General features: G+C 37.4%; 1 protein-coding gene across 5 annotated transcripts in view; it reads left to right on the top strand.

Moving 5' to 3' along the window:
• The window catches only part of RALGAPA2 (Ral GTPase activating protein catalytic subunit alpha 2), a 284,872-nt gene that overhangs the window by 66,138 nt on the left and 205,195 nt on the right, over positions 1-13,539 (top strand). For all 5 annotated transcript variants that reach the window (XM_036229723.1, XM_036229721.1, XM_036229724.1 and 2 more), the window contains exon 10: positions 6,295-6,522. In XM_036229723.1, coding sequence (XP_036085616.1) covers positions 6,295-6,522 — 228 coding nt within the window. The remainder of the gene's footprint in view (positions 1-6,294; positions 6,523-13,539) is intronic.

The following is a 13,539-nucleotide window of genomic DNA, read 5'->3' as shown; positions in this document are numbered from 1 at the left end:
GCTGTGGTCAGATACAAATGGGGCTTTCAAAGCTGGTTGCATTGCTTAGTGGACTTTATGCTGGGTAGAGCAAGACCACATGTAGAAGTCAGAGAGCAGTCACTTTATGGAATGGTCATGGTTTTGTGAGCTTTTTTTGTTGTCCACGAGAATAGGGATAAGAAGTGCAGGTTTGCTGATACCCTGGAGTTCCCTGCAGTGCGACCTCGGCCTGAATGGTGAAGGTCGCACACACCTGAGGGGTGACCAATGCCTTGTTGGCGGAGCACCAAACTGAGATTCAGAGCATGTGGCCCCACTGACGAAATCTGACAGAAGAAGTGGAGAAACTTATTTTCAAAGAAGTTGAGGGAGATACAATTGCAGTAAGAACAACAAAAGACCTGCTTATAGAAAGTTTTAAAAATATTTTAAATTTCTTAGTATGAAAACTTAGTAGGTAAACTGAAATGGTAATCATTGCTGCTAAGAACAAAATTTATTTTCTGAAGAAATATCCTACAACAATAAATAAGACCTTAGAACAGATCCAGACCTACCTTGCAAATATTTTGAGGGCAGAAGTAGAGAAGAATGAGAAGTAATAATTGAACTAATAAAAAGAAAACTTTGCCTGAGCAAAAAGAAGCGATGCCTTAGACTGAAAGGCTTTTGAGTCCCAGGAAGAATTAGCTAAACAGATACAAACCTAAACAGACATTCGACTTTCAAGGATTAAAAACTATACAGACTTCCAGACAGAAATTAGAGGTTCCTTCAAAGGAACAAGACTGAGATTAGCATTGAATATCTAATCTAACCTACAGCCCTAAAGCTCAAAGAACATGTCTGTGTGTCTCACTTTCTCAGTCTTGCTTCATATTACATACATAAGCTAATGTCAGATTGATTTAAGGCCTAAATTGATTTAAGGTCCAACTATAAAAACAAAATGATAAAGACCTTGGGAATGTATAAATTTGGCAAGTGGTAGACCATCTTAGGTACAGATAAGACCCACAAGCCATACAGGAAATGAAGTTCAACTTTATTTGAAAAAATGGAAAAAGATTTATGTTTCAAAAGAGCATAAAACCACACCCAAGAATAGACTGTGAAAAAGCATTTGTAACATCAAGGCTGTTAATAGAGCTCATATCTCTACTATTTATTAAAAGTGCCTACAAATTGATAAGACAAACAGTGCAATTGAAAAATGGACAAAGGAGATGAAAGAGAAGTTCATAGAAGAGGAAATAAAAATGCCCCCTGGATTTTACCAGCAGTCAGGGAAACAGTTCATTCTGAGCTGTGACAAGAGACCTTTATTCACCAATCAAGTAGACAAAAGCTAAAAATCATCAGGTAGACTAAAATTTGTATGAAATTATATATAAGAAACTCAGTTACACTCTTTGATAAATTTTACATTGCATCTTTGTGGTTTTTCAGCAATTCAAAACAGTATTTAAAAAATGTAACTTCTTTCCTACTTGGTTTCAAAATCTCAAAAAACCATCACCTATATTTATTGAAAGTAAATTTCTCACCTGGATGATGATAAATAGCAAGAACAGCGGATTAACCATAGCTTCAAGTTTATAATTTTTTCCCCTCGTTGACTCTTCATACTTGTAAGTCATCTACTCTTATTATCAAGCTTTTTTAGTGTCATAGAGGTCTGAACAACTCAATCAGTTAGGATAGTTCTTATCATCCTAAAAGAAAAAAGACCAGAGCTCAAACTGAGTTAAACATAAAAAGAAATATTTTAATCTCATGATTAAAACTAATGGGGAGGCTAGCTGACAGTGGGGTTACTCATGGTTCACTCATATAGGCTTGCTCTCTCTATGATTCTCTGTGGTTTTTTCTTTCCTACTCTGCCCTTTTCCCTCTGGCAGGTTTGTCTTCAGCTTTCCTTGTTCATGTTCAGAGATAACCCAGAAATACAAAGCCCTTCCCTTTTGTCTAAGTGCAACAGCTTAGGTTACCTGGCCACTCCTAGAACCATAACAAGGCACTAATTGGCTTAAAACTGAGTGCGTGAACTGCCCGGGGGAGGGGCATGATAGACTCTCACTATTTGGAACACTCCCCTGGTACTGTGGATAGGGTCACCTTTGTGAATCATGTGGGCTTCTTGGGAGGAGGCACACAGAGCCCTGGGATTCTGCGAGAGAAGAAGAATGAATGCTGGGCAGACAACCATCTGTGTCCAGTGCTACTATTCCTTGCAGATGGATGCACCTAGAAATGGTTATTACCACTGTAGGGACTTTTACTACACCTCACAATAAATTGTTATGTTAGTTTCCTGTTGCTGATATAGCAAATTACCACAAACAGAATCTGTTTTCTTGCCTTGTCCAACTTCTAGAGGCTGCATGCATTTCTTGGCTCATGACCCTTCATCATATCACCTTTTCTCCCTCTGCCATCTTTACATTGCCTTCTCTGTGTTTCATCTTCCTGCTTGTGATTATACTGGGACCACCCAGAAAATCCAGGATAGTCTCCCCACTGCAGCATCTTTTATTTAACCATATCTGCTAAGTCCTTTTTGACATGTAAGGTAACATTCAAAGTTTCCAGAGATTGGAGCATGGACATCTTTTGGGACTCATTATTCAGCTGACCAGTTGTCTCCTGTATTCCCTTCTCTGCCTTACAACTGTGGTTCAGACCTCATCTTATATGTGTCTACTGTGTTCTGCATTTGTTTACATTGTACGTGAGAAAAAGCAATTGAATATTAAATTTTGGAAATGGAGATGCAGGAATGAAAGCACATATATTTTTACATTTGTCTCTTGAAAGTTTTTGTTTGGAATTCAAAATTTAATTTTACCCATGTAAAGTGAACATTCCTGCCTAAGTCAGGTGATCCAGAATCTCTTTTCAAAGAATATACTACTCTTGTAAAAGCCCTTTAAAACAATATTGTCAGTGCAGCTTCCTAAGAGAGTTCACACTTCGGCCACTATTAGTGTGTTGAAGGTCATGTGTGACAGTTTTTTGTATGTGCATTATTTTTCCAAAGTGAACTTGCTTCTTCTAGAACTAATATCTTTGATAGTATTTTTTGTGAGGAAGGAAAGGAATTAGTACATTTTTAAGACTTAGCTAACTTTTACACATGGAGAGTCTGGCTTAACAAATTTTCTTATTCAATAGCATCATTCATTGTAGAATGAAAGTACATCCCATACATCCCATAGTATGTTGGCAATGACAGTCAACTCCTCTTTTAAACCTGAACAGTCTTTGTTCATCATTTCAGCTGAAAATGTTTTCTGTGAAGAATTATTTATTCCTTAGTAATTCATTTCTGTATGAGGTAGTAGTACTTCAACATGCATTAGAGAAAGCAGAGTGGTGATTTTAAAATTTAAGCAGCAACTTTTTTTTTTTTTACTAGTTCTGTATGCACATTAATTAAACATTAGAACCCAAAGGAGTCCATTAGCGAATAAGAAAGAAAGTTTGAGATTGTAAGACAGTTGATCACATTTATTTGTATGATCATTCTTTAATTACGTTACTGAAGTATCCTTTTACTGCTTCTGGACTAGCCCTTTAGTAATGATTTGTGGGCCATGTGTTTCCTGAAATTGTATTTCATGGGGTGAACAGCTAGAAAAAGTGAATCTCACAAATTGACAGTCCTATGGGAGTTTGTATATTGTGCAAACTCATTTGTTGACTACCACTGTAGTACTCTCTGTGTTCTTAAGCTCTCCCAAGGCAAATGTATGCCCCCAACCAAGCAGTTGAATCATGACAGGGAAATTGAGTGCGTGGCATCAGGCGACACCAACAGAATAGTAGTTGCATCCTCTTGTTTCACATCTGATTTGTGGTTGTCTTAAGTGAGCCTGACCCTTAGAGTAAACAAATCCCAGTATGAACTGTGGGTTGAGAGGAAGCCATGATGGTAGGGAGGGTTGTGGGGAAGGATTAAGTGGTAGCCTGTATCATGCAATTTCCTGATCCCTGGCAACACAGGCCCTCATTCAAGCAGATATGTCTTTTTCACTGAAAAATCTTTATAACATGCCGAAGAGCTAAGAATCATCCTTGAATTTACCACTAAATCAACTAATACTAAATAAATAGTTGAAAACTCCAGCTTCATTGTAGTGGGGAGGGGGAATGGACCTCTCTCTGTGTTATCTTCTTCATCCTCTTGCTGTTAATCTTCATAAAAGAAACATATGAATAGACTTGGATTATCAGTTTGTTTTCACTCTCGTCACTTACTAGAATTATAAATGTCTATGGAAACATGCACATATTTTTGGAAAGCAGCCTCCATGAAGGGAGTGTGGACTAGAGGAAGCTAAGAAAAGCATCATTTTATCGGGAGAAATATATTTTCTATCCATAGGTGGGAATCTGCATTTGGAGGATTGGCTTAAGGTATTTGCAGATTTTCAACTCCGTGGTGGGTCAGCACCCCCAACCCTCATGTTGTTGAGAGTAATCTGTCATTTTCAATTTATGACATGATGGGAAATCCATCTATCCCACCTTTATGTTCTATTTGCATAATAGAGCTCATAACAGAGCTCATTTTTTAAATAACTGGATGCCTTTAAACATAATTCTTTATGCACATTATTTTAGTTATCCAGTTGCTGTGTTACCTAATTAGTTATCTAATGATGTCAAAAGTTAGTGGCTTAAAACAAAAACCCTTTTATAATACTAAATGTTTCATTTTCTGAATCAGGAATTTGGGCAGGATTTGGGGGCAATTTTTATGCTTCATCTGGCATTCACTGAGGTCTTTAGCTGGCAGCTGGTTGGTCTGGAAGGTCCAAGGTAACTTGGTACATATTCCTCTTACTTTGGTGGGTGTAATTGGAAGGCTGGGCTCAGCTGGGCCCCTCCTTCCATGTAGTGTCTAACTGGGTAGTTGGACTTCTTTCCTGTCTGCTCAGGGCTCCAAGAGGTGATGACTTGTCAACCTCTTGGGCTTAGGCCGGAAACTAGCACAGGTCTCTTCCTCTCTATTCTGCTGGTTAACACAGTCACAGAGTCCATGTGGATCAAAGGGAGGGGACATGACTTCATCTTTCAACAGAGGAGTGTCAAAGAATTTGCGGCCTTTTTAATTTGCTGCATATATATGTATGTATATGTTTTTTCTTTCCATTTTAGGCCTGTCAGGAAAATGGAAATTATTGATCAAAAAGTCACGGGTCATTGAGCTGCAAAAGAATTAGCCTTACTCCAACCTCCATGCTTTACAGATTAAAATAAAATATATATTTTTAACAATGAGTGAAATTTATTCTTTCTATGGAAGATAGTTGATTCATCAAAAGGCAATATAATTTCTATAGGGTAGCTCATCTCTCAGTGTGACAGTGCCTTTGATAAGCCACATAGGCTTAATAGCTAAGGCATGAAGAGAAAAAATAATTATAAATATAATTTTTCATTAATTTTCACTAGACATTACTATTTTGATATCAGTTTTGCTTTCAACCTGTCCTTGGTAGTTACAGAAATTACTATTTTGTACTACTCATATGTTATCACTCCTGTAAAAAAATATTCACAGTAGGTAGAATTTTAGTGGTATTTGGGTTATATATTTTGGCACTTAAAAGAATAATAGTGGAATTTACAAAGATGAAGGGAAATTATACATGTTTGGAGGAAACGTTTAGTTCTTTGGAGAAAGGAAAGCAGAAACCAGTGTTAAACTGTGACTCATTGTGTGGATTATTTTATTTGTGTTCTTAAAGTCTTCTAAATATTTAAAGTTTTATAAATATTTTAGTTAAGCTTGATCAGAGATTCTGAATATAAAACTCAGATCAAGATTCTTATACCCTTTGAAGATCTTGACACTCCTCCAACAGGCGTCACTTAGTCTTGTAAATCAAATGATGCTTCCCAACATTGTGGCTTCAAAATTTCCACTTAATTTTCAAATCTCTGCAACTATGGAATAAGAACTGAAGTGTAGAGACCAAAGGTGATGATAATATAAATTCATTCACACATTAATTATTCTGTGATTTTACAAATACAAATTATTTAGGTTGATAAAATTTCAGTCTTCCTCTTTGTAATAATTTAATAGTTTTCCTGTTAAAGTAACTGAGTCAGGGAGGGGTTAGTTGGTGAATTGGAAAGTTGGTAAGTTCAGGTCCTGGAGCCACATGTGCTTCAAGCAGCACTGAGTTCTAGCTTGCTGTCAAGTTAATGGGAACCAGAGTTCTTTAAAACAAGTCTCTTTTGCTAGGTGTTCTCAAGTGTCAAAAAGAATCACTCACAGTGGGAATGACTTTCTTCCAGACTGTTGGCGGTGGTACATCGCAAGAGAGAATGCCGGAGCTGGAGGGTGGCGGGCCTGTAGAGGCAGATAAAAACCATTCTAACAGCAGCACCTTGTCTGACCGGAGACTCAGCAGCTCTAGCCTTTGTAGCATTGAAGAAGAGCACAGAACTGTGTATGAAATGGTACAGCGGATCCTCCTGTCGACGCGTGGTTATGTCAATTTTGTGAATGAAGTATTTCGTCAGGTTAGTGTGTGTGTGTTTTATAAGTTCATGAAATTGAAGATTTTTGTTCTTGTTCTTTTGCTCATACTACTCCAAGTAATACTGTTGATGAGTTGGGCTGAATTATAGGACTGAATAATGACCTCTGTAATCCTGCTTTTAATTTGTCATGTGGGTGTTTTGATTTTGTTTCTTTTGTGAATTTTTAAACTGTGTTTTTGTAAAATTCCTATTGGAGGGAAAATTTTATGTTTGAGCAAAATTGTCCCAAAATACCTCAGTTCCATAACAAATTTTAAATCTAGAGGTAGTTAGGATGAAAGCCATTCCTGCATATTCATCAACAGATACACATAGCAAAGTAGAGCCCAAGGCTAGTATCATTCCCAGGGCCTTAGGGCCTAATGAGCTGGAGCTCTCTGCAAACAGTTGTACTTGCTCTACAAAGACCTATAGCATGCACATATGGTAGAAGTACTTATGGCATGAGAACAAAAAAGGTAGTGAATGAAAAGAAAGAAAGGAGCCGAGGTTAAGACATTGAAATAACAGACCTATGGTGGAACCTGTGGTGGGTGAAAAAGCATTGAGAAGAGCAGAAGTGCAAATAAGAAAACAGGGTGCAAGTAAGGGAAGAAGACAGAAGAGATCAGAGGCTGGGGTAACGATTAGCAACCATGAGCAATAGTCAGGTATGATTCTACTCCCCAGAGGACATTTGACCATGTCTGCAGACATTTTTTGGTTCTCACAACTGAGGTGGGGGACAATGCAACTAGCATCTAGTGGGTTGCAGCCAGGCATGTTGTTAAATATCTTATAAGCACAGGATAGCTACCCCACTCCCACCCTACAAAGAACAGTCCTGCCCAAAATGTCACTAGTGCTGCTGTGGAGAAGCTCTGAGCTATAGCCATCTGACAGAGGAAGCAGAACCCTCAAAGTAGTTGAGATGGCATCAGCTCTATAGTGTGGGGTGGAGCCATTGGCTACCTGTGTCCTGGTACTGGTACTCTAGAAGACAGAGATTATGGTTCTTGTGTGGGTATGTGTTTATGATTGGGAAATAGTTGTTTAGTCCATGCACCAGGATAGGGGCTGGGGCCCTTGAGTGGCAGAGACCAATTATTGTTGAGGAGAAGAGGCAGATTCTATATGCATCCTGAGCAATGCATGCGCACCATGAAGAGTTTTTTATGGAGAGGCAAGATTTCCAGATAGTGGATGATCAACCCATTCACTTTGGAGACTTTTATTAAAGGAAAATCAAGCAAGAATCAAAGTCCCAGCATAATTCATTACAATCTAGTTGTTTTACTGCATTTTGTATTTTACTGACTAAAAAGTGTTTATTTAAAATTTTGTTTAATCTATAATTAAAATTTCTCTTATAAAATATTTTTTCCCAGCACTGACTTGGTTCTCCTGGCTCCTTGACTATGTCTTCTCTGTCTCATTTCTTATCCCCAGTCTTTGTTTTACCCCAAATTGCAAGAGATGACCAAGATTCTCGACTTGAGCATTTTCTTCTGTAACTCCACACTCTCCTCCTTGAAGCCTTAAACTGCTTTTCCAGTGTGCCAGCAACCACTGTGGCATATGACTTCCAATCAAGCCTTTTTTCCACACCTTGCTTTTTAATTCCATACTTGCTTTTTTAAATGCCCACTCGTGATCTCATCTGACTTTCCTATGTTATCTTTATGATCACAAGGCCAAAGCTTAGCTTATTTTCTTCCCTAGCATCAGCTTCTTCTCTTTCTGACATGACTGCTTGCTTGTTTGTTTGCTTGCTTGCTTATTTATTCATTCATTCATTTTAATTTCACTGGTATGTTCACATTTTATTTTTAGCTAATTAATTTCTTTCTGTCATCACATATTTGACTGCTCCTTTAAAGGGATCATTGTTCTTTTGTGCATATTAATTTTAACCCTCTTGGGCTTCTTGTCTCCTCCTCCTCCTTTGAGCTATCACTGGCCAGGTCATGCAGGAGGCTTTCTCAGTACCTTTATCTCCATTCCCTTTGACCATAGTTAGTATTATGTTCCTTGGAGCCCCATACCTTCTGTGTCATCTCTTTCTAATCTGCACTGTAGATATCATGCTGCCAGAACATTCTTTTATTATAATAGTCCATGATTTAAAAATCTACCCGATTTCCTCCAAAATATTGCCATAGTGATGCTTGTTGCACACATGGATGGTAAGGCTTTAATTTGAATTGAAATAGTCAAGATCTTAGAGGGCATATGATAAAGGCAGAGTTCGGTATACTTTATACAGTGAAGGGCCAAATAGTAAATATTTTAGGCATTGTTGATCACCTAGGCTCTGTTGCAGTTACTCAACTCTGCTTTTGCAGTGCAAAAGTAGCATAGGCGGTATGTAATAAGCATGACTGTGTTCTCATAAAACTTTATTTACAAAAATCAAGTGGCAGGTTGGATTTCGATTTTAGGTCAAAGTTTGTTTTAAACTCTGTTTTAAACTGTTGGATGCAAATTCCTAAAATGAGACTAGATAGCATTAACAAAGCTTTTGTGCAAGTGAAACTCATTAAGTTGATGTGGTTTTACCTTTATTTTGTAATTATTCATTTATCATACACATAACTCGTACCCATTATTGGCATTCCACCACTGGCGATAGTGTGCTGTGAATTTTTAATTCAATCTACATCCTAAATCCAATCTAAATTCAGATTTGAAGTAGCTAGAGTCATCAAAGTAACTGCAGACTATTTATGACTAAAGTTATAAGACATCTTTGTGCCCTGAAGTTCAAAAATATTTTATTTACATTTTATAATTAGTTTTAATCAAATCTTATTTTTAAATATATATATATAATTTAAAATATGAGTATTATGCATTGTTAAAATATGAAATAGAGACATTTGGGAAAAGGCATTGCTTTTAACACTGTGTTCTATTGCCCTCTCTTGGTCAATGATGATTATTCTTTTATGGAAGACAGACTTCTTCCATAATAATTTATTTTTCAATTTTAAATTAAAATGTTTAAAGACTATTTAAGCCTAAAGACTATTAAAATGTAAAATGTACATTCAGGAACTGCACATTGTCAGTAGGGTGATGTGTGTATATATAAGAGAACAGTGTGATACAGCAGAAGATCAGATGTCCACGTGTGTGATGTGGGAATAAATACTGATGAGGCAGGAAGACTCATAGCAGCGGCTAACAGTGCAAGTCACCTTGGACTAGATGGTCCAGTTAGTTCAAGGTAATGGAAGTAGATAGTAACTGAAGGAAGATGAGGTTTGGCGCAAAGTTCAGGGCATCCTCAATTTACCACTATGCTCTGCAGGCAGGTTAGCACTGGTAAATGCTTCAGGTAGGGCAATTCTGGTCTTGGGTAGTTCTGTTGGAAACTTACCTTCTACTGGTGTTTTTCAGACTACCTGTTGTAACCATTTGTTGAAATCAAATTGAGTCAAAACCAGTATTTTTTTAAATGATGGAATGTAGTAAAATAGAATAGACCAAAATATTTCACAGTGTATTTTGTAAGGATTAATATTTCTTTATGAAACTTCTGATTTATTTATGTATATACTGTACATATATCCTTCTCTAAAAGGTCTTACCTAGGTTATGATCTGAAAAGTTCAGAGCACTGCTATAAAGGGTGTTTGTTCATTAGGTTTTATTTGTTGTTGATTTTGTTTTAAAGAACAGCTTTATTTTTTATTAAAACGAATGTTCATTAGATAAACATGATCTATATACACACACACACACACATATGTATAAAGGAGAACGCAAAAGATAATCACTCAAATCACTACCATCTAAATAACCACTATTAATGCTGGAAGAGCATCACTTTAGGTATTTCTATATGTGTATACATGGCTGCTGGCCTGGCTAACTAGATAGGCAGATAAGATATTGGCAGAGAGGAAATGGTGCAGAAAGGCCAGCTGGCAGAGATTGAAATAAGGTGTAGATGAATAGGTGGGTAGTTGCAGACAGACAGGCAGATATAGAATTTGCCAGGCAAGTATAGATGGACAGGCAGGCAGGCAGACAAAGGCAGAAAAAGGTGAAACCAGACAGAGTTGACTGAGGTCAAGGTAGGGGCAAAGGTAGGTATATAGAAGTGCCAGGGGTAAGGGTAGGGGACTGACAGAATAACTTTATGACAATGTGATCTTTAATTCTTAGCGGATCTTTAATATATTTTAATGAAGAATTCTGAATTTTATTGAATTTAACAGAAGAAAACAAATTCAAAGAAATTGTTGAAATTCAAATAAACACTGTTTTACCACAAGAAATATTGCTAAAAGATTTGTCTATAATAAAATGATTATAATAACATTGAGGTGTTGGAGTTACCTTTAAGCTACATGTTGTTATTTTAGATAGCACTTATTTATTTTTTGTAATGAAATACAAGAAATTAGCAGCCTTATACTTTCTTTAGCCTCTTCACTCATGTGCTAATTTCATTATATTGTAAATTTATATTACAAATTAATCATTATTTGCAGTCTGTTTTGGAATCATACTGTGCAGTTGTTTAGTCTTGGTTCTTGGTATTTAGATAGATTCATTACTCCTGGTGTCCACATTCCTAAAATATATATTTTATTTGATTGACTTCTTGGTTAGCCTTGTTTTGTCATTGCATAGGTATTTATAAAAAGTTGTCTTGGAAACTTTATTCCCTTAGTCCTTTTATGAAGAGGAGCGTTTTCCTTTTGCCTTTACCTGTGAATAGCAGTTTAGCTGGGTATAGTAATTTGGGGTCACTCTTTCTTCCACTTAGGAATTTATAACTGAAAACTTTGCTGGACATGCAAATCAGAAGAAGCAAGAAGACCTCACAGGGACTTTAGTTATACAGTTGAGACTTTAATATGAATACCTTTAAACATGTTTAAAGAAATAAAAGACAAGCTTGAAAATGTTTGCAGAAAACAAGAAACTTTATTAAATGACTAAATAGATTTGAATAGTAAGAAAATAGAAGTTCTAGAAAAAATAACAATTGAAATATTAGAGGAAAACCTCAATAAATGTACTAGCAAATTAGATGCAGCCAAAGAGAATGAACTGGATGACATAGCTAAAGAAGTTATTCTGGGGGAGGAAAAAATAAATGGTGTAGATGATAGAGGCTCTGTTCATCCCTCTGGTGACCAAATCAAAAATATGATGGAAGAAAGGAGCAGCAGCAAGGAAAAATCACCTGGGATCTAGATAAACAAGTCATACAACTAGGGAGAAATCCAAGAAATTACCCTGTAATGGCAGAGGGTAGGATGGGGAGAGGACCTGGGGCTGCCCAGTCTCGAGCAGCTGAGTGAGACAGAGGCAGAAGGCTCTTAAAGGGGGCCGCATCTGCAAGTGGATTTTCCTGTTGATGGACCTGCTCGCTCTGAGCACCAGTGCCAATTAGGCTGTGTGCAGGAGGCACCAGGGACTTCTAGGGAGACATTGCTGGAGTGAGAGCCGAGGTGAGACTTCCTCTGTACAGAAGTGCCTGCGGAATCCATTGTTCCCTATTGAGCCCTCCCCCGTACCAGTGTGTAGGACACAACACTGCCATAGCCATGATGTCATCAAACTGGATAACAGAGGTCGCTCAGCCCAGAGGATTCCTTGAAACTGCACCTCCCCAAACTCATAGCCCCACCCAAGCCATATCCAGGTATGTCCTCAGCGAGTCAGGTGCTCCTTGCTGAGCAGTGCCTTGACTTACACTGGAGGCAACTGGCCTCAGTTTCTGGTGTGGTCTTTTGAGGCAACTATAAGTACAGCATCTGTGGATTGCTTGCTGAATCTTAACAGGTAGTCCCAGAGGGACAGAGGTTTGGGCTGAGTTTGGCCTACAGCTGAACCCCTCTCAGGACTGTGCCACTGGACACATACTTCATAAATCCACACTAATAAAATCATCAGATTTTGGAGCTTTCCTTCTTAGTACATAGAGACAGACGTGGAAAGGCAGCCAAAATTGGAAGACAGAGAAGCAGAAACTGTATGAGAGAACAGAACAGAGATCCAGATATAATGGAGTTAAGTAATCTAACAGATGCAGAGTTCAAAACACTAGTTATAAAGATGCTCAATGAACTTTTGGGAAGTGTAGATAAATTCAGCAAAGAGATAAACAAAAATGGAAATGGAAATTATAAAAGGGAACCAGTCAGAAATGAAGAACACATTATCTGAGATGAGAAGTATATTAAATGGAATAAACAAAGTGAATAAAGAAAAGTATCAAATGCCCTATCTAGAGAACAGGAAAGCCAAGGACACACAAGCAGAATGACAAGAGATAAGATGCCAAGACTATAAAAATAATTTAAGGAGCATATGGGATACTATTAAGGGTCCAAATATTCGTCCGATCAGTGTAACTGAAGAAAATCAAGATGTTGAACAGCTGTTTGAAGAAATAATGATGGAAAATTTCCCTAATCTGGTGAAGGAAAAGGACATAAGACCCCAGGAAGCTCAGAGAATTTTAAAAATCACAGATCCAAAGCGGCCCACACTGAGACACATCATAATTAAAATGCCAAAGGTTAAATGCAAAGAAAGAATATTAAAAGCAGCAAGAGAAAAATAGATAATTACTTATAAGGGAATACCCATAAGACTGGCAGCTGATTTCTCAAAAGAAACTATGTAGGATAGAAGGGCTTGGCAAAAAATACTCAACAGGATGAAGACCCCGGATCTACAATGAAGGATACTTAATCCAGCAAAGCTATCATTTAGAATTGAAGGACAGATAAAGAGCTTCCCAGACAAAAATAAGCTAAAGGAATTTGTCACCACCAAGCCAGTATTACAGGAAATGTCGGAGGGACTTCTTTAAGAAGAAAAAATGCAAAGACTCACTTCAAATTAAAAGACACACACAAACTAAAAGGAAGGGGATGGAAAAAGATATTGCTTTGATGGACCTAGAAGGTATTTAAGTCAGACAGAGAAAGATAAGCGTTATATGATTTCACTTGTATGCAGAATATAAGGAATAAAAAGAACAAACTA

This window comes from Rousettus aegyptiacus, unplaced genomic scaffold, assembly GCF_014176215.1.
Source record: "Rousettus aegyptiacus isolate mRouAeg1 unplaced genomic scaffold, mRouAeg1.p scaffold_m13_p_12, whole genome shotgun sequence".
In the NCBI taxonomy this organism is placed as follows: domain Eukaryota; kingdom Metazoa; phylum Chordata; class Mammalia; order Chiroptera; family Pteropodidae; genus Rousettus; species Rousettus aegyptiacus.
This window is presented reverse-complemented; position numbering and strand designations above follow the sequence as displayed.